Below are 26,624 nucleotides of genomic sequence, written 5' to 3'. Positions count from 1 at the left end.
AATGCAAACCGGTTTCAGTCACATAAAAATAATAAAGATGTATCACACCTGAGTAATTAAGATTTTACATAGAATATTATAGTGCGTCTAATAATTTGGCCAGGGGCGGTAAGTTTGTAAAATCTCTTTTAATACAACAATTAATAACAAAATGCTAATTATCTTCAGAGTGAGGAGCTAACAATGCTGAAGTGAGTCAGAGTTTCATTTATGACCACAGAGATGAATGGTCAAGCAGGTAAGCCAGTCGGTATATCTCTGTCATCAGTAAAATGGACGATGTCCAAGAGATTAAGATGTCCAGAAACGTATGCATGACAGCGTCACGCTCGGTTAAGGACGACAGAGTGTCCATTAGCGAGCATTCTCGGTGCAATTTTATTTTTTATGTTACGATGGGTTTTGTGGAATGGAAGAAAATAAACGATCGCTTTGAATAATTAGGTTATTTGGAAATGGATTTTGGGGGCAGTTGCGATCTACAACTAAGGATTTTCCTTGATTTATTAGTTATGAACCGGGTATTTATGTGGATTGTTGCGCAATTAAGTTCGATTAAACAATACGTTATACAATTCTGTGCAAAATGAAATCAAGTCCCTTCCCTTACCTTAAAATTTAGTTATATACGTAAGAATGAAATTTAATGTTACGTAAGCACCTGAGAGGGGGTTGGTGATTTATTTTTGTTCTTTTTTTTTTTTTTTTTTTTTTTGCTGACAAGAGGGGGAGGTGGTGGTATGAGCAATGCTTACTTTAGACATTAAAATTCCATAATCGTAATTTTTTTAATGAAAAAATGTAACAAAAATCACACTTGTGAAATTCTAATTTGGAATTTAACTTAAATTTAAAGAGAGAAAAAGTTCGAAGATAATTTCTTTGAAGAGTTTCGGATAGACCAAGTAAAATTCTAATTTAGAATTTAAGTTAACTTCGACGAGAGAAAAAGTTCATGGACAATTTCTTCGAAGATTTTCGGATAGACCAAGTAAAATTCTAATTTAGAATTTAACTTAAATTCGAAGAGGGAAAAAGTTCGAAGATAATTTCTTCGAAGAGTTTCGGATGGACCAAGTAAATTTCCAATTTGGAATTTAAGTTAAATTCGTAGAGAGAAAAAGTTCAAAGATGGTATTTCTTCGAAGAGCTTCGGATGCCAAAAAATTTGACCATAGGAGGAAAACACTAAAGATTCCTAAAGAATATTCTTTGAGCAATGCTTACCTTAGATATTAAAACAACCATATCATATTTTTCAATGAAAAACTGTAACAAAAATTAGATGAGATTAAGTGTTACAGAAAATCAGAAATATCTTCTTTTGGGGAAGAACATAAATGATCATTTTGTGTTATTAAATCCATAATAATCATACTAATCAAACATACAAAATGTTTTTGAAAAGTTTCGGAATCGTTAAGAAAATATAAATGAATTGCCTACATTTTCAGGAAAAAAATATTAGTTCTTGAAATATTTCGTCTATGGTAATGTTGCCAGTAATGCATATTTTACGTCATATAAATTTTGCACAATAGAAAATGTATACATTCAAAATATATATTTCTAAAATCCAATTTTTGTAGATAAAAAATTATAAATACATCTGTAAATCTAATTATTTTACTCTTAGATTTCGTAAATAAAGGCTCAGATTACCTTTTGAAGACAAAATATCAAGCTGAAATTTAAAATTCAATAATGACAATGAAAATAAAATTCAATTTGAGAAAAGTATTTCAAATGGAACGCTAATCAAATTTCATAAATCTTCTCAAGAAGTGTATTTTTTGAACAGGGTGAAATCTTGAAAAAAAAGTAGAGTGAAAAATAATATAATTTGGAAAAGTTTTTGCATAATTTAATCAAATTGTATAGATAACGTCTAAAAGACAAAACCATACTAGAAAACACCTATATTAAGGTGAAAATTAAATTATTTTTCAGATAGAAAAGAAATAACTGACTGAATTCTCACAATTCCTTTGTTTGGATTCTAGAAATAACATGTTTTTTGAAAGATGTATTTTGAAATATTTTCTTGATATTCAAATCAATTTTATAGATCAAAAAAAAAATTATAACTTCAATTATTACAGTTATGTATTTAATTCAATCACATTATTTTTGCTCAAAACATTATGATTATGCAAAAAAAAAAAAAAATCAAATTGAGATTTTGTCAATTATATCATAAATATTATGTTACGTTTAACGTTACGCAAGAACGTTAAATCAATGTTAATCGATTCATACTTAACTACATTTTTCATAGTACATATTATAAATAGTACATAGCTCAAAACATATTGCTCATAGCTCAAAACATTATTGCTTGTTTTTATACATTATTGCTCAAAACATTTTATGCAAAAAAAAAGGAAGAAAAAAATCAAATTGATATTTTGTCAATTATATCCTAAATAGTATGGTACGTTTAATGTTACATAAGTACTTTAAATCAATGTTAATCGATTCATACTTAATTATATTGTTCATAGTATATATTATAAATAGTACATGGATGACTATTGTGTTTTAATTCAGAAAATAATGTATCAAATCAATAATAAAAATTTAACCTGAAAAACAATTCAGCAATCTACTTAAAGCTTAAGTAAGTATGACAGTAAACGAAGCCGGAAGCTCCTTACCATACAGCTAAAATAATATGATTTATTCTGATAATAATTTTTTTAATTAAATTTATTATACTAAATGCACTTGCGATTCACCAATTTAGCTATAGTTTTGGGAATCTGTAGAAAAATAAAATGAATTGTACTAAAAATGAGCAGTGGGTATTAATAACCTAAAGAATCTACAAATTAATATCTAAAATTAGAGATACGAAAATACAGGGTGTTTTGAACATAGCACCCTTGTTGTATACATTTCAAATCCTTTAAAAAATGAAATCATGAAAGTGCAAACATTAGGAATCACAAATTAATACGTAAGAGAGGAAAAAACAGTAAGTCATTGAAACCTAACGAATCACTAGTGAGTAAGGTGAAACGAATAATGTCAAAACTTGTTTGGTTGTCTAAAAAACCCGAGAAGCGTTGAAGGGCTGCAATTTGAAACATATTCTAGTTTAACCCCACAAAAACACTCCCTTTGCTGCTTATCATTTCGTCTTCCTCTGTAGTAATTTTTTAATATCGATTGCTTTTTTTTTTCCCCCTTCCTCGCTTTTATAGCATGACAACATAGTATTTTGATATCCTCAATGTGCTTACTTTATAACTTCCTTTTTAAACATGGATTCTAAACATATTGCATTCTACAACCTTATAAATTATTTATTTAATAGATAATAATGATTTATTTAATAGATAAAACCGTACTTTTTGTCTCAAATACTGCGTAAGTTTACTAATCGGAAGGTTTATGGTTTAACCTGAAAATAACGACTCGCCACCTGCCTCTGGGTGAGTTAACTAAAAAAAAAATGGAGGATATAATTTCATCAACAACCAGTCACTTTTTCTAATCGTTTTTTCTTTTTAAACCATTTAATGATAATAGTATGTCAATATAGAAAGAAACTCTGGAAAACAGAATTTTCTTCAAGATATCCAATGCCTTCATTCAAAATTTTGATCTTTCTGAATTCATCAATTTGTGGTGGAAAGATTCATGGATGTGAAAGGAGATTTCGTTAACACTAGAAAGACTGAAACTTAGTAAATACCTATATTACCCAAAAGCAGACAAAATGACTGCATTGTGAAAGAATAACAGATGTGTAAAGAAATTTGCTCAATTAATATTTAATATTTTTTACATTATTTACAGTTATATCACAAGTTATTAGTAAATATTAACAATAAAAAAAATTTACTTCACGTGGGAAAAAAAAATAATTTATGCATTATTATTTGGACATTTTTTGCAAATGAAAAAGCAGTTAAAAAGCTATCAAAATGACTTCCTTGTACAATCTAGCGTTAACAATTCACCTATTTCGAAGTTGCAATAAATACATTAAATGTCTTTTGCCTCTCCAAATATATTTACTTAAGTTCTCTAAAGTCAGCTCGTTTAACTAAATTTTGTCACATATTTATATTATTTTTATAGTTGATTTACATATTTACTATGTTGATACATGTGCTGATAGTTCACACATTTAAATTATTTTTATAGTAGCTTAACTTTTTATAACCGTAGATCATTTCGAATAGGAATTATTTTAAAAAATATGACTTAATGCAAGTTAAAAAAAGTATGAAAAAAAGGGCTATTAAATGAAAAAGACTTGTCAGTCACCAACTCATGTTCGAGGAAAAACGGGCTAAGTCATTAGAGTCTACCGGCCATTGGCTTACCAACTGAAAATTTAAATTTTCAGGTCTACATGATATTATAAACCAATAATTAATCTGTTATTTTTTAAGCTTATATCAGAAATTTGCCTTAAATATCCTTAGATATTCACAGAGAAATAATATATAACCAAAATAAGCAGAATATGGTGACATTTATAGTGCTCTGGCACTATGGGACCAGTAAACTGCACGGTAATTTTAACCGAAGTGCTTTGGTAATGAATTTGGTAAAATTAACAATAAAATATTCGTTCATATTAAGTCCTAAAATTTGGTAATTTTATCATAATGCTTTAAAGAATGACATAAAATTCTTTTTTTCTTGCATAAATTTACTTTTTATTTTTGCATTTTTTAATTAAATGTGTGGTTAATAAGAACTATAATTTTGAAAACCAGAATTTTTAGTAAGCTACGTTACTGTATGAATGGAAAAATTGCCAAATGAATGGCTTCAATATCGCATATTTTGATTTTATTATCCAAAATTATGTTGTTTCTTTCTCTTTTTAACAAGAAATATCACTTTCGCTTAATTTTCTTCAGTAATTTTACTAGACTTTTTTTCTCCGCAAAAGTAAACTCGAAGTAGTAATTAAAAAAAAATTAAAATTTTTCTATGCTCCTTTTCTTAAAAAAAAATTGAATTAGATATTTATACTCTTAATAACCGAAAGATGTTATGAACTAGTCTTCTCACTGCCTTTCTTTTTATTCCAGTCGCGTGCAATGTTTAACCAAACAATAAAATTACAAGAAATATTTATGTGAATAAAATTGTTCCAAATTTTCTACAAATTAATTTCGATTTTGACACTTTTATTTTTGACAACTCCAAAACTCTCACTTTATATGGTTAAAAAATGAATCATACTTTTGTACATGAAGATACTTAGTATATATATATTCATATTTTTTTTTTTTTTTTTTTTTTTTTTTTTTTTTGCTTGGTGAGTGCTTTTACCGCACGCATACAATCCACAATCATTTTTAGTAACGTCACAATTTTGGTTGTGATATAACCAACTGAAGATAACAAAAAATAAAATCTCTCTCCGAATCATGTTGAATTTATACTCATAGGCACGAACCAATTAAATCTAAGAAGGCTCTGCATAGAAGCTACATTTAACTGCATGGTAAAACATTCCGGGTCAAATTACGGTAAAATGTACCGGCACTCTCCAACTTGCTTCGCTCACCAACCCACACAATTTCTTCGTAATCATTGTCATTTGACGCTAAACAGATTGTTATATGAAAATTAAAAATTGGGTTATTAAAATATCCCTTCTTTATTAATATGTAATAGATATAGTCCCACAGATTCAATTTCCGATTCTATTTGGGGGTGAAATTCAGACCTAATTATTTTGCTCAGTTTTAATGTAACTTCCATCACGAACGTACTTTTTTAAAATTCTTATTTTACTATGTATTACTATAAACACTTATGAAATATTTTTCTCAAACTTTTCGCACTATTTAATATAAGTTGGAGCATTACTTGAGAGTTTTACGTATTTTTTTCTTCGATTTCGTATTTTAATTGCATACGATGACTAAACATTCTTTTCGTTAAATTTTACTGTCAAAATACATACAAATTTATAATAAAAATAAATACAAATTATTTACCATTTAAAAACTGTAAAATGGTAACTAAATATGTTTATCCTAAAAAATTGCATAATACGACAACATTATGGAATTAAAGTACACAGATGTCCAAAAGTTAAGCATATTTTTGCACTGGGCAACTGTGTAAAAATAAACTTAACTTTTGGGCATCAATGTACAATAAGAACTTCACTCTAAGATTTTAATTGTGAATAATAATCAACATCAAAAACATTCTAATTACAAAAAGGTAAAAAAAGGGGAAATAAAGGGTCCTTCATAACTATTAATAATTTTCAGTAGAAAATAGCCAGAGATTTTTGGATCGACTTTGTTAATTAGGGACTCTCTCATTTTTCTAGCCAATAAGAAAGCTCCGACAATAACGAGAGATGTTTTTGGATCATCATCTTTCAATGTTGTATGTAATAGAAATTCAAAATTGAATTCTTCTTCGAAATATAATTCTTCTCTAATCTATTTGAAAATTTTTAATATTACAATACTTTTGAAAATTTATGTTTCTAGTTCTTGATGTAACTGAAAGTATTATGCATTAAAGTAACTAATTTTGAAACGATTTGGATTGGAAATACCTATACTTATAACTTTAATTTTCAGTTAACTGCAAAAATAAATAAATAAATAAATAATAAGTGGTATTAAAATTAAAATTGTTTTTTTCTTCTTTATTATTTTTTTTAACAAAAAACTCATTAACTAAAAGCTGATTATAAATTTTTAATTCCCTAATACTGTACATGTATGTAACAATATTTTTGCAATAATTTTATTTTACAAATACTAATGCCATTTCAGAAAAAAGATATTTTTTTGCAGACAAAATATAAAATAAATTGAAATAACAATAAAAAAATTATTAAAAAAAACTGGGGTTTTTAACGCTTTTTTTTAAATCAAAATATGTAGTACTCTCATCAAAAATCATCTGTAGTTATATTTTTTCATTGAATGACTTGATTGATTTTTAAGTCTAAAAATTAATCGCACAACAAAAATCATCGGCTAGACATATTTTTATATAAATTCAGTGTTATAGTATAACTGAAACTTACATTATTTGCTTTTATGTATTTTAAAATGCTTAAAAATTGAAAATTAATTGCTTGCTTCAGATTTTTATCAAAAAAAAAAAAACAATTTTTTCTCACAAATTCAAAAAAATTTGACTAAAAAACCACCAAAATAAACTATGAATATATTCGCTTACCATGAATGTGTAAAAGGTGGTTGACCAGCAGCAAAAGCAGCATAATGACCGGACAGATCAACAGGGGGTCCGGCCAAGTGATGCGGATCCCCGAGGGTAGGTGCCCCATGTTGGGGGTGATGACGCAACATCAGCATCTCGATCCTCAAACGATAATTTCGACACTACAAACAATTACTTACTTCCTCACAACCAAAACAGAAACTTTTTCTCAACTTTGAAACAAGAGCGGCGCAAAGGGTGGTCGAATGGGCTGCCGCAGACGATCTTTTTGTGGCCGCATTCGATAGGCGATAGGTCTTCTATGTGATGGGGGCCGGTCGCAACGAAATCTCCCCGTGCCGCTGTACCCGTTCGGCGCGCGCCGCCTAACTCATGATAGGCTCACGCCACAACGGGAGGCAGAAACTCTCTCTTCCTTTGCGAAGAAATCTTTTGCGAATGATTACGTAACCTCTCAATGCGGTTTCGGTATTCGGCGACCCTCCTTTTCCTCTGATAACAAGTAATGTGCTTATTTTCCGAACATTCCCCCCCCCCTACCTTTTCTTGGTCCCCCGATAGCGATCATCGAGAAAAGAGTGAGGGTATGTGTAGGTGTGTGATAAAATGTGGGGTATTTAGTCTGGGTAAAATACGCGTATCTTGGTATCGGAATTGACCGTAAATAAGGCCTGATCTATTCAATCAATTGGCTCTTTTTTTTTTTAACTCTAAGAGTTTAAATAAGAAACTATACATAAATGTTAGTTACGTTGTGATATGTTCAGATATAGTAGCTAACTTACATGAGATATTTATTTAATAAATAATTTAATAATGAAAGAAAGATATTTAGGATTTTAAAGGCGTCTGGTCCTAACTTTATTTAATTTTTTTTATTATTTTTAGCTCAATCAAGGCGTTTTGTTCCGTATAGTATCTGGACTCCTATGAAACTACCCAATTCAAAATATAAAAAAATTATAACTTTCTTTTTACTGATGTTTTTAGACTTGTTTTCTTATAACTTTCCTTTTACTGATGTTTTTAGACTTGTTTTTTTAATAACGTTCCTTTTACTGATGTTTTTAGACTTGTTTTTTATAACTTTCCATCTACTGATGTTTTTAGACTTGTTTTTTTTTTTATAAATTTCCTTTAACTGATGTTTTTGAGCTTTTTTTTTAATAACTTTCCTTTTACTGATGTTTTTAGACTTGTTTTTTTTTTAATACAAATTTCCTTTGATTGATGTTTTTAGACTTTTTTTTATAACTTTCCTATTGCTAATGTTTTTAGACTTGTTTTTTATAACTCTCCTTTTACTGAAGTTCTTAGACGCGTTTTTATAACTTTCCTTTTATTGATGTTTTTAGACTTGTTTTCTTATAACTTTTCTTTTGCTGGTGTTTATATACATGTTTTTTATAACTTTAATTTTACTGATGTTTTCAGACAGTTGGCAGGTCCGATTGCTGTTCGAGCCTTTTTATTCGGAAAATATTTTGACACATTTGTAGGCGTTTAACTTAATCCGGGGCTGGGCCTGATAGAAAATAATGTGGACATCAAAAATGGAGCTAAAAAAAGTTTAGAGAAGAGTAAAAGTTAAAAAATAAAAATAATAACTAACGAAGTTTTGAAAAGAAAGTTAGAAAAATGCGAGAAATTTATTTGCTCATTTTATCCTTTATAGCACATACAAAAAGAGGTGTTAGATATAATTAAAATATCCCTGTATTTCCGAGTAGTTCACTGTACTAAATTTTAAGAATACTAAGTCTGAATTACTTTGAAATTCAATTAAAAAAAACTGGTTTGTTAGTAAAAGTCGTTATTTTTTATCCTAGATAATGTCATTTGTGGACGCCCGGTGGCTGAGTGGTAGTGCTTCGCGCTCCCGTGCCACAGATCCTGGGTTCAATCCTCGGGTCGGGCAAGGTTGACTCAGCCTTTCATCCCTTCAGTGGGTTGATAAAGGAGTACCAAGCATGCTTGGGAACTAACCACTGGGGGTTTCGTGTTCGGCTGACCACCTAACCGGAACATCTGCTCCTGCACCCCAGATCCCAAGGTCAAGAAAACTGAGATGGGCACAGTAAACCTTGGCCCTCTATGGGCTGTCGCGCCTCTGAGTTTTGGTTAATGTCACTTGTGAGATGCTTTTTAATTAATCTTGGACGTCATCCTCTCTCTGCATTAGTAATTTTAAAACGATACAGCCATTTACGTAACAATCCAGCTGTTATGCAAAGGAAGAAAGCAAGCATGTTTATGCAAAACAAGCATGTGGGTGAGAAACAAAACAGTTTTATTTTGTAATCATAGTATGTAGAGAAAGAATCCAAATCACACAAAATCGAAATCATTAAATGTAAGAGTTATAAAAGAGGAAATCTTGCAAGCAATGTCTATCACGTGCCAAAGGCGTAACGTGAGGGCACACTTTTTGTTTTTAGAAAACTTTTCGGTTATTTTAAGTTTTATGCATACATTTACATATAAATAGACATGCATAGAAAAATTAAATGCTCATATATTTTGTATCCGTCCTTGAGCAGCGGACCCAATTTTCGGTTTACGACTACTAACGTGTTCAACTCCGTAGCCTTGTAATTTTGAACCAATCCGGAAGACAAAGAAACTCCTGGATCAGTACCCCCAGAGGTATGATTTCTTATGGGAACATGGGGGACTTTGTGACTCGACAGATTTAACGTGCATCAGTCGCAATTTACTACACGGGGAGTCATCGGCCGGCGGGGATAGAACCCACGAACTTTTTGACATTTGCCCAGTGCCCTACCAACCAGGCTAACCCGAGTCTAATGTGCATACATTCATAAAATGTGCATATATTCATATTCACAGTTTCCCTAATGTATATATATTCATATTCACAGTTTTATAACAATCTCATGAAACATAACAGTTTTCTAAAAACAAAAAGTGTACCCCCCTCGCTCTACGCCTACGTCTTCAAGGGATAATTTAACAATTATGAAAAGCAAGAATACTTCACGGGATTTTATATTTCTTTAATGGAAAAACTTACCATGAAACGGTTACATTCTTTAATCTAAAACTCTAACTATAATGCCGGATGTGAATTATCATTGTGAGAACACGCTTCATTTTGAATAATGATTAAAAATAATTTTTAAAAAAAATTTGACAACAAAATAACATAAAATTTTTTTTAAAGCTTTTTACGTTACATATTCTTTTCATTTTTTCAAAGAATGCTTATAAGCACAGAATTGGTGATAACTGCAAATTATATGAGAGACGTAACTTTTAAAGGAAATTTTCTGCTCGTTCAATGTCTTTTCATTCACTAGGAGTCAAAATTACAATAGATACTTCGAACGAAAGGGACCATGATATTAACTTATTAACTTGAAAATCAAAATAACAACAATAAAAGGAACCTTTCCGTTAAACTTAAATTTTTTCCCGATTGCCTTCATAACTATCCAGTTCCATTGCACGTTAAACAAAAGTTAATATTAAATATTTTTTCTCAGCCTAATGAAGCTTTCGATGAAAACATTAAAAAATTACAACATGTGTAATATTCAGACATTTCAACAATACTTTTGGGCATTTAGTACGTTTTTTTTATAAGAAACATGTAATTTTTTACAAGTTAATAGACATGGCATTTGTTCAAAAGATTATTTAGATTCCAAGCCCTGCCATAAGTTGTTTTTTAACATTAGAACGAACAAAATGTTATCACTACTTGAAAAATAAAAAATAAAACATAAATAAAAGACAAATGTTGAGTGTCACAGGAAACGCTATTAAGAAACACCTTCCGTTAAAAGAATACCTATTGATAGGGATTTTCAGCACATCTTATCTCTTCATTGTACTCCCACTCCGGAATCAGTGGGGGGAAAGGGAAATAAAAATAAAAAAATCCACAATCCCTAGAGATAGTGACGTCACTTAGTGGAAGGAACCTTCAGAATACGTACTATGAAGGTTGTGGAAAGCGGTAAATAGGATTAAGCAGATTAAGGGGAGGACTTTTTACTCTCCACCTTTGGACTGGTCACTTTTATAAGTATCCTCATCAAATGTCTTTGAGATAAAAAGAAAATAAAGCATTAAATAAATAAAACGCTAAAAAAATATCCAGCCTTATATATTATTCAGCCATGTTAACCATAGAGGGTTGACAAAAAGTATCGTCGGGTATTCGTAGCCTTGAAAACAGAAAACTATAATGATTTAAATTACAGAGATTTACTACAAACCATAGGAAAATGCTAAATTTTTTGGCGTAAAACATAAACAAATCTCAGAAAATTAAAAAACGAAATATTTCTGGGATGTTATAAGTATAAATATTAATTTATCAGTAATATTGAAACTGGGTTTTTATTAAACTGAAAAAAAATTTATTGCAATAAAAATATCATAATGTCAACTAGAGAAATTAAATTGATTGATTGATTGAATGTCACAAAGTCCAAAGCAGGACATGCTGCGCCAAACGAACGGTTAGAGAAATTAAATAAATTATTAAAACTTTTCAAAATAAGAAATGCTTCCCAAAATTTCAGATCAGTAGCTGAGAAGCAGCGTTGAATGAGTTAAGCAGAAGTAAACTCAAACCTGTGATTAGAATTCTATGTAGGGACATGGAAGATATTTTACCTTTACTTATTACAATATTAGAAAGCGCTATTTTTGCGGGTATAATCGTGTAAGCTGATGACAAGATTGTATCTTCTTCCAATTTCAGCTAATTTATTTTACATTTAATTTTTGTTTCTTAATTTTGTCTCTCTCGATTTAATTTTTTTCTATTTCTTTCCTTGTTTTCTTCTACCATATACTCAGGGACTGATTATTGCCTAGGCCCAAAAGGCATGTGCCTAGGGCCCACAATCTCTGAGGGGCCTCAAAAATTAGAAAAAAGTCTAATGAAAGGTGGGCTAGCTTCGTGTTGGTTTAAGCACTAAGTAAAAAATAATTACAGCTTACGATAAAAAATAATTTAGCTAATCGATGACTTTTAGCAAAAATCACTTATTTCAATTGTTTGTGTTCACCAAACTATTTTTATTTTGACGCAACATTGTTTTGTTGTTTTATATTTTGCCTTAATTTATAGATACGCATATCTTAAGAAAATAATCTTCCATAGTCTGCATTCAAAATTTCTTAGAATGCTTCGCTTGAATTATGCAGTTCAATAGCTTCTTTTTTATTGTTAGGACTACTCTTCAGTAATTTAATTTCAAAATATTTTGTAAGGGACCTGGAAAATTTGGTGGGCCTTGGGCCTGAATTTGTCTTGATCGGTCCCTGTATATACTGCTGGAAATTTTGGGAACCATTAAACCATAATATCGTTCAAATTTGCAATAGCCTTTAGACGGCGACATGTTAGACCACATTTTTGGTAAATTAATTCTTCTAGAACAGGCAGCAATCCAAATCCAGCTTGCAAGTAACATCAATCCAGCCCGCGAGAGCTAAGGGCTTTGCTCTTTGGTTGGCATCCATTTGGTGCGCACTTAGTTCGCAGCAGGCTCTCTCTATAGGAATAATGGTTTTTTCTTAATTAACAACAGTGTAAAATAATAATTATATAAAAGGGATTTTTTAGTTTATTAATTTTATTGATTGATTAGTTTGTAACTGTTGACAAACTTGAATCAATTATCAAAAGTGATTTGAGTTGTTCACCAGTTAACTTAGATCTATAAATATTCCTTATGTACTTCATTTTGGAAAATGTTTTCCCTCATAAGTAAGTATAGTACCAAAAACAGAAAACGGCCCACGAGCAAATTATGCATATTATCAACTTGTGCCAGTAGAAGACTTATGAAATTTTCAACAAAGTTGAATTTTGATATTTGTTCTTAGTTATAACAATGCACTGTAAGTCAATAATTTCCATTTGAAGTTCCAAGCCTTGTGTTTCAATGTCAGTATCAAAAGGATTTTGAAAAATCTTAATTTCATTCGCAAAGGCATTTAAAGTCAGAGAAACGAGTATCAAAATTTATCTCGAAAGCATCCAAAGCTTTGATAGCAAAATCGACGGGAAGTTCAGTCTCAGTAGCGTGGCTGAATATATCATATGTTTTAAAATGCGTGGAACATTTTTTGTGTAATTGTGATTGAAACAGCATTATTTTCTGCTGGAACGATTTAATATTAGTGTATAATTCAGGGAATAGCTGGTTTTCCCCTTTGCTATCTCAAATTCAGTTCGTTCATATGTTTTGTCAAAATTATATAGAATGCTAACTTAAGCAGAAATTCGCTGTTTTGTAATTCGTTTAGAGGGTGAGGATTTTTATTCAAAAAATATTTCGAGCCCTGCGTGAAGACTTTTTCATAACTAAGCCAGAGTACGACAGTAAGTCTTTTTCTCCAATCTCTTCTAATAACCTCGCGAGATTGTCGACGAAATGATTCAATCCAGAGGATCTGATGATATTAGCAATTGAGAGCCGCGATGGCTCAGGGGATAGAGTGTTCGCCTTCTAATGAGGTGAACCGGGTTCGAATCCCGACGATGGTTAGTCGATACGAATTCCGCATCCAGCGTGCACCTACCACAGTGCTGGCGTGAATTACCCTCAGTGATACACGGATCATGGGTTAGAGTCCCTTTGCCGTCACTCTGACCGTGGGAGGTTTTCCTCTTCATTTAACGCAAATGCGGGTTAGTTCCAACGAAAAGTCTTCCCCGAAGTTAAATTTCTCCCAATACTTGATCCAAGAGTTCCATTGTCTTCTAAATTGGGCTCAAAATTTCAAGGCTACGGAGTTTAACATTAGTAGCGGTAAGCCCAAAAAATTGGGTCAGCTGTTCAACGGCGGATATGAAATAAAACAAAAAATTAACAACTGATATGACTGGTTTTAGAACTTCAGACAAATCCAAACATTTTTTGCACATTGATGAAAAGTGCAAGACTAATGCTTTTAAACCATCGTCATTTTCTTCAGCCTTTGACACAAGGGCGAAAACTTCTTTATTTAAACCACGCATATATCTGTCTCCGTCAATTGTAATTGACATCAAGATTTGAAGTTCTTCCAAAGAAGTTTCCTTTTATTAATGGCATTTTCAAATCCTTTAAAAATATCTTCCCAAATAGTCTCTCCGTGAATGACATTAATATCAAAAAGTTCCTCATGAACTTAATAGCTTTTATATTATCATTAAGTAAAAATCAACACCTGAGCAGTATGTGCTACTCATTCTGCTACAAATACTTATTCAAAACCAGAAAAAACCACACATGATGTCCTTTTTTCTCAAATAGCTGAGCTGATGTGTTTTCTACGATGTCTTCTATCCACCACTGAACTAAGGTGTTTGCTGACAAACTGACAGTTTTGAGTAAATTTATCTTTTCGGACCACACTTCTCCGACTACTGCATTCTTTGATCTATCTGTGAATGGTTTTCCAAATTTGCGATTTCAAGAACCACACAAAAGCTGGCACGAGTTGCAGCCTTTTGTTCAGCATAGACTTTTACAAACAAATACTGCTGCGCTTGCAATCCTTGCTTCAAAACTTGTCATTTTTCTGATCGCAACATTCCTATATACCTTAAGTAATTTTGAACATATTTTCATTATGACGATTAATGTTTTATTTTTTAAGAACGGCTATGGCTTCATTGTAAATCAAACATACCCACTTATAACAGGACTGAGTTACGAAATATTGAAAATTCCATTATCTTTGAACGATCTGCACTGACTGTTTATTCTTTGCTTCTTTTTCATACTAGTCAGTCAAGACAAAAAACAATGAGTCAAATCAAAATTATGATACATATGGGCGCTAAACGTGGTTATGCACTTCCTTATTTCACGATAGACAATTTCTCTTACTTCGCTTGCCCTAGAATGTTTCATTGTTATACCGCGCTTTCGAAACTACTACTAGCGATATGTGCCAGCCTTTAGCGCACAGAAGGTACAACTGATTTCCGCTTTTGACCACTAGATGCCCAGAAAATTAGAATTTTTGTACTTGGAACTGGCTCGAGTAATCAATATGGCCCAAAGGATGGAAAGTTTGGAGACCCCTTTTCTAGAACACAACTACACTATACTATAGGTCAATTTGAACAAAATTATGGTTCAATTTAATACACTATAAAGTTTGCAGTAACTTCCCATGATATCGTGGTTGTTGGCTCCGATATGATGGTATAGATGGCTAACCGAGTGTAAACAATAACTCGATTCTAAAACCGGAACGGAATCTGGAAAACTTTCTGAGTCCCCTTTCCCGCTTATGTTGAGCTTGTAAGGCACACAGTGAACAGGCTAAAATGTCAAGAGCCGTAAATCGATTTAAGAAAATTAATGTCATGACTTAAATAAAGTGTAATGGTTAGCTTTTTTTAATTGTTATCTTTGGTTTTTTAAGTTTTTCGTTAAAGCTTAATTCATATGCAAAGTGAATGATAAATAAATAGTTCAAAAAGTTCAAGTTCAATAAGTATATAAGATGGCGCATTTTTTAATGTCAGGCGTAAAAATTAATCAGAAGTAATGACCTGGAAGCCTTATTATGAATTTTAATCATTAGCTTCACCTGTATTTAACTTTATACGTTTAATAACGTATGACGTTAAGTCAACTTTTGTAGAGAGTGTAAATGTTTTTAGGAATTGAGCTTACGCTTGCTTCTGAGCTATTTCATGTTTATAAAGCAATGGCGAGTATTTAACAATTGAAATTATAACTTCGGTGACTATTTCATGAAAGCTCTTCTTAGTAGATAGAAACATCGTGTTGAAATCTTTAATCGAAAAGAAAAAATAGGTTTGGGTGAATGTTGCACAAATATTATTGTTTGGAAAATGGCTATTGGAAATAGAATCGAGTTCATTTTATTTTCTCTGAAGACTGGTTGGATAGGGTTAGCGGACTGCAATATCGTATGCTCTTTTGAATTTAACCTCGAACCCAGAACAATACGGTTCTCTTCAATAATGTACCATGTTAACATATCGTGCAATTAAACCTTCTTGAATCAGATTCCACAATACTATAGTTCAACTTTAACGAAAATGTGGTCCAGTTTAAGACCTTATTCGGTAGCAAACAACTTTGCACGATATTCCGGTTCAAGACACTGATATGATGGTCAGATATTGAACCAATTTTTTTGAGCTAGTGTGTTTACTTACAAATTGAGCTTACGCATGACTCTGAGCGTAATCAAGTTTATAAACTAGTCGAGAATATTTAACAATTGAAATTATAATTTCTGTGACTATTTTATTAAAGCTCAGCTTAGTGGATAGAAACATCGAGTTAGAATCATAATCGTAAAAGAAACGTAGGTGGGGGGGGGATGCTCCACTAGTATGATTGTTTGGCAAATGGCTATTGGAAAGAGAATCAAGTCCAAGTCATTTTTCTATTCTCTGAGACTGGCTGGACTGGGTTTGCAGACTGCAATATCGTTATGCTTTTTCTAATTCAACCTCGAACCCGGAACAATAAAGCTCTCTTCAATAGTGAACCATGTTAACATATCGTGCAAACTAAAATTTCTTGAATCAGATTCCACAATACTACAATTGTTCAACTTTAAAGAGAACGTGGTTCAGTTTTAGACCTTATTCTGTTGCAAACAACTTTTCACGGTACTCTGGTTCAGAGCATTGATATAATGGTTGGATATTGAACCGATTTTTTTAAGCGAGTTTGTTTTTCGACAAATTGTGCTTACGCATGACTCTGAGCTATTTCAAGACTAGTCGAGAATATTTAACAATTGAAATTATAATTTCTGTGACTATTTTATTGAAAGTCCTCTTAGTAGATAGAAACATCGGGTTAGAATCATAATCGAAAAAGAAACGTAGGTGGGGTTGAATGCTCCACTAGTATGATTGTTTGGCAAATAGCTATTGGAAAGAGAATCGAGTCATCAGTTTCTTTTCTTAGAGGACAGGCTGGATAGGGTTGGTGGACTGCAATATCGTAAGACCTTAACCTTGTTAGTGTATCGCCGACCCCGAAGTTTCGGGTGTATTTAACACTCTATCATGAAAGCGCAGATCGAATTGCATTGTTCCCAAACAAGCTACTAATCTACTTTCACTCCTGGTCCGCCACCCCCTCTCAATAAGGGATTGATTGTCCTCTATTGATTGGAGATGCCTCCCTTTTGCAAGACTAAAAGTAAAGAGAGCTCTAAGATTTTACGTCTGCCATGGACAGAAAAACCTTGCGTGTTGTGTAGTAATATTTTGATGTGTTTAACTTATTGTTGAAGAAATTTAATTAACCATTGATTTTAGTTTTCAAATCACAAATTAAGTACAGATTTTTTTTAAAAAAAAGGTGACCAAAGTATTAATTTTATGCTTTCTTAACCTTTTTTTTTTGCCGATAACATATGAAATGTCCGCTTAAATGTGTTATATCATATTTTAATAAAGTAATGCTTATATTTAGGAATTATTTTTGCAGTTCATTGAATTTCAGATCCTCCAATCATGTAGTTCCAAACCTTTATTGTAACAAAAACAAAAATATCTTTATCATGCTGTAAGATTTAAACCAATTTTAAAAATGTAATCTGTCAGTTTATTAATTATTTTACTGGTATATTGAATTTGAGGTTATCCAATTATGTTGTTATAAATCTTACTCTAGCCATTAACTAATGAACGGCAAGAAGTATGTTAATACACTGTTCAAGAATATTTAAGCTCATTGAATTTTTTATATGGGTGAATTTCAATTTCAAATATGTGAATATATGAGTGAATTTCAAATGTCCAACAAAATATTTTTTATTATGGAATTTAATAGGAACGAGATTAATCGGATGTTAAATCAGGGACGATATTTATTGAACAATATTGATTTAATACTGGAAAAAATAGGTGAATAAACCATAATTACTTGTTGGCAGAGTAATTGGATATTTGATTAATACAAGAAAGGTAAAAAACGAAATGAAATATCGAATTATTTTAAAATATTATATAGTTTCTTAAATAGCTACACGTGCCTTGAACTTTGAAGAATAATTTATATTTTTATTTTTGTCCCAATTTAATAATAAATTTTGCAACGTTCTATTTGTTAACTAAAAGACGTGAGACGTTTTCGTTTTAGTTTTTAGCTTGAAATAATTAAAATCTAAAAATATAAAATGAGTTTCTTACCCAAAATCGGCTCGTTGTTTTCCATTTCATTTAAAATTGGGAACACAGATTTTTTTAATATAAAAATAAAGCTATATTTTAGAGAAAACTATCCAAAAACACATTATTTCTAAACAAGAATTAATTTCCTCAAAAAAATTTTTAAATATTATATTTAATAATAGTAAAAGAATGAAGACAGTCTTTATTGCTCTGAATTTTAAAAAAAAATTTCGTTATGTTTCAATATATTCCAATACGAAGCATTAGTGTTATTTTTTATTTAGTTACACTATTAAAAGAAGGAAATAAATCTAAAAATATACCAAAAAAGCATAAATTGAAGCATGAAGAAAATTGTAACTCATTAAACAATACGGGATGAAAGAAATTATTAGGATTACATGATCTTTTTCTCTGTTTTAAAAGTAAAAAAAAAACAGTTATTTCGTTGAAAATAAAAACAATAGCAGCTGAATAATTATCAGAGAACATTAAGGCAGGTTTCCGCTAACTTTTGTTCAAATTTCCCGTCATTTTTAGCATCGAAGCAGCGTCATTATTCTGAAAACTGATTCATTAATAATTATTACGCGTCATTTCACCATTGCGCAATCCGTAATGATACTAAAACAAATGATATTTTCATTTCTTTAATGCTCACTTAATGAATTAAAAAGCAACAACAAAAAACATTTCGAAATTGCTTTTGTTTAATAAGATAGGCTGCTTTGAGCAATTAATGAATTTTACGAGAAAATTCCGGCATCTCCACTTTCATAAATGAATCTTAAAGGTCGCATGCTTCCGAAAATTCAATGAACCATTTCTTCCCTCCCCCACCCCCGATTCATGAAAAATAACTCAATTCACTTTCAAAACTGCAATTCACTTTTCCGAAAATTACGACATAAATCAGGAGACTCTTTTTAAGTTTTTACTTTTAAATAAATGATTAAGAAAAAAAATTATGTGTGTATACCCATCTCTGAAGAATTAAAGTTTTTATGTATAACTGCGACCGCGTAATTTCTAGGGGGTGGGTATTAAAATTATCCCCCCGGGTATTAACACGCGCCGTCGTAAAACGTAATTTTTGGGGAATTTTTATTTACTCCGCGTTGACCGAGAAGCCTCGATTTTTACCTACTTAATGAGTGGAGGGGATCCGCGAAACTAAAACGGTGTCTTTCTGAATTAATAATGGAGTTGAGATGAAATACTCCTACTAAGCTTGATCTTATTAAAGGGGACTACCATTTTGGAACTGTGGAATAATGGCCAAGCGAGAGAGTGATTGTGCGGTAATTATATTATGCGGGTGATGAATAAGAATGCATTGTGGTTGCGTTCGATTGGTGGGGCCATTTCGAATAAAAAATAGACAATTCGGTCTACTGTTGGCAACGTTAATTTCAAATTCTATATTAGCATTTCTGTATTTTATTGTCTCATTATTCAATGTTTGATAGATGAAATTATGAGCAATTAAAAAATAATCTGTTTTCTGTTTCTAATAAATCAGAAATGTATGTATTAATTTAATGAATATTAGTCACTTATAGCATTAAGTGTGATGCAAATTTTAAATGGGGGTGTATAACATTTTTACGAAAATAAGTTTTTGTTGGTTTTGTAATATGTACAGGTAAACGCTATGTTCAGAGTTTGAATAGAACATGCATCATGGCTACATCTTGAGTCGCTTTTTTTTCCCAATGGAGTCCCTTTTTTTCCTTGGGTCCCTTTTTTTTCTGAATTTGAATCTGTGCCTATACTATGCCAGAATTGCTGCTCATTTCGCGTTACCCAGTGGGCACCTGTGAACCAAAGTCACGGAGGCGAGCAACATTGCCCACGCCACACTGCCACAAACCCGTTTATAGGGTGGGCCACATTCACACATCATGCACTCACACAACAGAGGATAGCACAAAGAGAGAGAGAGAGAAACATCCATGCCCAGAGCGGGATTCGATCCCGCAGCCTATGGCTTCGCAGTCAGGCACGCTAACCGCTCGGCCACCAGGCCGGCATCTTGAGTAACTAATTTTTGTTCATTTTTGAAAAGGGATCATGTGTAGCACATGCCCAGTTTCTACAATAACTTGGTATAACTATAGCAGCAGTGCATCATAGAAAATCAAACAATCGAAAATCGATTACAATAATTGATTACAATAATAATTATTGTAATCAGTTCTAGAATGAAGCTTATCAATAAGTTTTCGTAATTGTGTCCTAGTGAAGCCTATTAACTTTTTATTTTATTTTATAACCGTCGTTGAACAGCCGACCCTATTTCACGGGTTTACGACTACCAATGTTCAACTCCGTAGCCTTGTAATTTTGAACCCAATCCAGAAGACAAGGAAACTCCTGGATCGAGCATTGGGAGAAATTTGCTTTCGTGGAGGACTTTTTGATGGAGTTAACCCGCATTTGCGTTACGTGGACAGGAAGACTAAGAACCTTCCATGGTTAGCCGGACTGCAAGGGGACTCTAACCCATGATCCGTCTACCACGGAGGATATTTCACGTCAGCAGTGTGGTTGGTGCAAGCCGGATGCGGAATTCGAATCGATTGGGATTCGAACCCAGTTCACCGCATTGGAAAGCGAACGCTCTATCCCCTGAGCTCAGTAACTTTGATATTATTAGTTAGCACTTAACTACACGAGGTTAAAACAAGTACACGTGTTTAACACAAGTACACGCGTGGCGTATTTTAAACGTCACGCTTGAAAAATAAATCGATGCAACTGAACAGTTTTCCAGCAGCAACTATCATATAAATGCCACTGAAACAATAAGACTGACGGAACATTTCAAGAACACGTGACTTTTCATACAGCCATCGTGATTTTTCATGCAGCCATGATGTACCTAGAGAAGTGGTTGCTAGGCAGTACATCAACAGTTTCGCATCTCATACATTCTCTTTGGCGACAACTGAAAAGGATATTCCCCAGCTCCCAACTCTGAAAGCTTATCCAGCTGGACGCGTACCCATTAGCAGCGAAAAATTGGATGACCTGAGAATCCCTAGCCGTCCAGGTGACATGCGGTCAGGCTTTATAATGCAAAAATAGAACAACTTTATGGTTCACCATTGCTGTTTCCTTCTGTTGCAATGCCCGTTGCTCACATTACAATAGCTTTAAGTACATACATGTCGGCAGTGACTGCTTAGCCCGTTGGTAGCAGCTCATAGTGAATCACTTGTCGACTAGCCCATCAGACGCAAAATATAAATTTGCGTGTGTGCATAGGTGATATTGCGCTATCAGGAGCAATATTCTAGGGTGACGACTAATGTTTCGAAACGTTTGACATATTTGGCCAGTTGATGGAGCTGCTGATCAGCCCACTTTGAAATCGGAAGGCAAACAACACCAAACAAGCTCATTCGACACTTGTATTTATGTTAGCTACTGCACGAGTTAGGATTGATAAAAGTGGGCGGTGGACCTTCTTTTACAACAAATGATATTCCTACTCTCAACAGATAGGCTTTAGACCACGTGATGCACTGGTTTACATACTAATTTCCACTTCATTCAATGACAAAAACGGCAAGAGCTTTGTCGGCTACCTTAAAAAAATACTACTCACATTTTGAAATTACTTTAAATTGATTTCATGAGACATGATCTAAGAATTTGAATTACAAATACTTTAAAACAAAACACTACACTTGCCTAATATTATAAAGAGAACAGAATTTCCTAAAACTATTAATATACAATGGAATTTACGTACAAAATTTAAGTGCTTAAAAAATAAAATACTACACTTTTCGATACTGCCGTAAATAGAATTAAGAAAATCATTTGAAGAAATTTGAAATACATAACTGAAAAGTAAAACTCTGCACATCTTCATGGAATTATTATTAAAATAGGAATATTTCCATTGAGTTTAAAATACAAATGTGAGAACATAGAAAAAGTTCCTTGAACGCAATTCAAAAAATTAATTCATACAACTCAAAATACAATTGCTAGGTATTTAAAATAAAACACTACAATTCGAAATAATCTTAAAACTGGTTTTATGGTCTTTAAAATATGATTGACGACCACTTAATAAGAAATGGCTTTTTTTTTTAAATTTGAAATACAAGTATTTAAAAACAACAAACTTTAAGTCACAATGGTCAAAAATAGAGTTCATAAAGCAATTTCATGGAGCTTAAATTATAAGAAATTAAATTTATAGTACAACGTGTCGATGCTGTCCTGAGTAATCCAAACATATTACTAATCCTGACGTCATTGAACTAGATACTTCTTTTTTTATTATTTTTATACGATTTAGTTAGACGAAAAAAGATCAAGGCCAGACATTCAATAATGTCCAACAGTTGTTCAACAGAATACTGATGAAGGAGTTTCGTATCATTTAGAAACCACAACTTGTCAACAACATTTACCGTTACATCTAGACTGAGGAAGAAAAAAAATTCCAATTTCTTATTCTACTTCATTTTTTTCCCTGTACATACACGGAACAGAAGATACAAAAAAAACCATCTATTTAGATATGCAGATGGACTACTTCATTGCATACCACCACCGAGTTTATAATGTATACAAAAGGAAAGGTATAAAAGAATAAGAGAGGGACTCACTGCGTGCGCCATTTCGATTTTTTTTTCATAGAATGCATAGGGTAAAAAAAGGAGAGGGAGTTTAATGGCGGAGCTGTACTCTCGGTTAACACATCAAGACGATGTGACGTGTTTGATAAACACGATTTTGTTCTTGTCTTTTCACAGCACATGTTCCGGAGGCCATCTTTGGACACTGGATTATCGTTTTGGCCGTTCTTCGAGGGCTCTTGTCTTATAAGATAACATTTAAGATGTAAAGAATGGGCCATTAATACAACTGATGTAACTATAAATTAGTAAGAGTTGCCCTACCTTTAGCCGGCACCCCCCACTCCATGGTAAACAGAAAAATGACGGAGAAATTCAATATAAGGATGAGTCGCAGCTATGTGAAAATGAAAAGAGTTTGTAATTCAATTTTTTAATATTTGGAAAGTTACTTCTGCGTTGCATTGTCTGGGCTCATAATTATCGTCAAAAATTAAGATTTATTCCTTGATTTCAATCTAAGTAGAAAACTCTCTTTAAATTGATGATTTGATTTTAAAAAAAGTCTATACCGAAAAAAAAATTCTCAAAATTACGTCAAAATGAATTTTTTTAAGCAAATCAGTATTTTTTTTTTATTCAATTACAGTAATTTTCGTTAGATGAGCCGCATAACCAATTAGAATTGGGTCCAAATACTAGAAGCCTGAAACAAGCTACTGTAGAATAGTTTTCTATGGGGTAAAAAATTAATCATAAAAAAATTATCAAGATTGGCATTTGGCGTAGACTTTTAAAAATTGACGAATTCTTTTAATATTTGGCTAATTTACTGGCTGATAACTTAAAATCTTTAACGCGGGCTCCACATGTGTCATATATGTCATGTCACACGTGTCACACACACACATATATATATATATATATATATATATATATATATATATATATATATATATATATATATATATATATATATATATATATATATATATATATATATATATATATATATATATATATATATATATATATATATATATATATTGTTCATGACTTAAATATTTAAGTCAAATCGTAATTCACTTTCGATGAAAGAAAGGTGCTTTACTTTATTCTTATGAAGGAAAAAACCTCAGAGCATCGCATGAAATTAAAATAAGGCAAATAACCAAACGATGAGCTTACAAATTCATTTAGAAATTACGAAAGAAGACATAATAAGCTCATCATCTGTATTTACTCCTATTGCCGCAGTAGGGCACGGAATGCGTTGAATCCGAATGGGTTGGCATTTCGCAATGCTTTGAGAAAAAAATGTGACGATTTTTTACACGCGCCTGTATTAAAATGTAAACTCTTTAATCTCTGTGGTAGTAGCTATTTGTTCAAATATATTAATAGTTTACCAGTTAACCAATTTGAATCTTTTTTTTGAGAGAGAGAGAGTGCATAGTAAAAAGAGGATTCGTCTGAACAATTTACAATTTTATCCATCATATACTCTGCCATACATAACCGTATATAAATAACTCTAAGGTAAAATTGCATGTTTTTTATGCTATATACTGTCCCTGGCCAAATTATTAGACGGACTATAAGATTCTATGTAAAATCTTAATTATCAGGGGATACTGTACAGTTTTATGGTTTTTAGGCGGTTGAAACCGGTTTGCACTTGTATACGTTCATGTATCAATTTTACATTATAAAATGCAATACGTTAAAAATAAATACTAATAGGAAGTATATAAAAGTCTACTGAATTAAAACCCATTACATGTATGTTTAAATATTAAAGTATTGCCTATAAACTCGTGCAAAACATGTCATTATTAAAACACTACAGTGCGTTTAATAATTTGGTCTAATTATTACAATATACTAATATAATACCTAATATAATAGATATTCTGTATTTATATAATATATCGTCTAATTTATCTAATCGTCGAATTTATATTACATATCGTCTAATTTAACCAATTGATACACGAACGTAAACAAGTACAAACCGGTTTCAGTCGCGTAATAACAATAAAACTGCATAGAGTATCACCTGATAATTAAGATTTTACATAGAACCTTATGGTGCGTCTAATAATTTGGCCAGGAACTGTAGATAAGGAGGGAAAAAATATTATTATAAATGTTGTTTTCGCTCTAGTGGTTAAAAATGGCGAGACATGCGCGTGATTGCACTACTAGAAAGTAAGCTTTTTGTGGGTTCCCCTTATCAATGACACATTTACGTTTCTTTCCCCCATAAAATCAGATGAAGCACTCGTTCTAACACAAAAAAGGTTGAGGGGTGAACACATACATTGTCGCTATTCTTTTTCCCTTCAAATTTGTATAATTTCTTATTCTACCTAAAATTTATTCTGCCCTACCACGAATATATCTTTAAGACTGCTTTGTTTATCTTTTACTTAAAATTTCTGCCGAAATTTCACAACTTTATTACATTGAGTGCAGCACTGTATCACGTAGATTTTGAGAAATAATAATTTATGCAATCCGTTATCGATGTATAGGGACTCTAAATGACATTCTTTGGAGTTTAGTTGTTATTAATTTCCAGACGTAATTTAATAACTTCTGAAAATATGTTGTGAATTACATACCCATTTAATATGTAGTGTATGTAATATATGTTTATATGTATTTAATATATGTTTAATGTGTTATACCATTTAATATGCATGCGTCCATCTGATGTACTGCACATCAGGCTTTTTAATTCCATTTTTAGAATGCTCCTCTGCAATTCTGACGTTTTTAAAGTCTTCGACATTCTTAAACCTTGTTCCTCCAGCAAATATTTTCGTTTTGGAGGTTCTGAAGATGAATTAGTATTTAGAATACTTTTCGGACATGGCTCTTGCAGAGATTTTGTTCTCTAAATTGAATAAATTTGCAAAGGAACAAGGTTTAACGATGCCCAAGGTATTAAGAATTGAAGAGTTTTCCGATAAAGGACTTTAAAGTTGCTTCGGAAACTTTTAAACCCAATTGCAGAAGGGAATCAAGTGAAGGTTGGATGCAAAATTACAAAATTAGCATGGAAAAAAACTGAAAAGGGGATCTGGAGTCGAAGCTTTAGCTTCAATCGACGCTACACATTCCTATAAGTGTGTTGGTTATCAGATGTTGCAAAAAAAAGATAAAATATAGTGGAACTGGATTGTTCCATGTCGATTCAGGAATGCGTAATACTCCCTAATTAAACCGTTCTTGTTAATCAAGGGCACTGTCTGGTAGTATACACTTGTTTGTATTCTTTACGCTTAAGCTTTTGTTATAGGTTAAGGGTCACTGCCCGTTATTCTCTACACCAACTTATTTTTAATCCAAATCATGTTAAATCCATAGTCACATCCAAAAAATTTTCATAAGCTCTTGAAGAAAAATGAGTTAATATATTGCTAGTACAAAATTAGAAGGGAAAGAAAACAATGCAAAGTGTGACGAGCTCTAAATGTCGAAATCCTTTTGAATACATTTTGTTATTAGAAATTTTTGTTATTTCGATTTCAATATTCTGAAATCGGAAATAAATTCGGTCTGCTGTATCTATTTCAGGGAAAAGGTATACATGCATTTCCTACCTTTCTCCACTTTCAAGAGATATGAAACAATTTACTCCCTAAGTGAGTTTTGGAATTGAAGGTAATAAG

At 31.9% G+C, this 26,624-nt stretch overlaps 1 protein-coding gene across 5 annotated transcripts in view; it reads right to left on the bottom strand.

Moving 5' to 3' along the window:
* The window catches only part of LOC107455153 (protein trachealess), a 370,741-nt gene that overhangs the window by 136,567 nt on the left and 207,550 nt on the right, over positions 1-26,624 (bottom strand). Inside the window, exon 1 of one of the 5 annotated variants that reach the window (XM_071180989.2) lies at positions 7,189-7,631. The exons of the other annotated variants lie outside the window; for them this stretch is intronic. Within the exon in view, the coding sequence (XP_071037090.1) occupies positions 7,189-7,325 (137 nt within the window). The 5' untranslated portion in view covers positions 7,326-7,631. Of the gene's footprint in view, positions 1-7,188; positions 7,632-26,624 lie in introns of those variants that run through there. 5 annotated transcript variants of the gene reach the window in all.

The sequence above is a fragment of the Parasteatoda tepidariorum genome, chromosome 8 (genome assembly GCF_982258835.1).
Source record: "Parasteatoda tepidariorum strain Cologne lab strain chromosome 8, Ptep-v5.0, whole genome shotgun sequence".
NCBI lineage: Eukaryota > Metazoa > Arthropoda > Arachnida > Araneae > Theridiidae > Parasteatoda > Parasteatoda tepidariorum.
The sequence above is the reverse complement of the archived record's forward strand: the minus strand, read 5'-3'. Positions and strand labels throughout refer to the sequence as shown.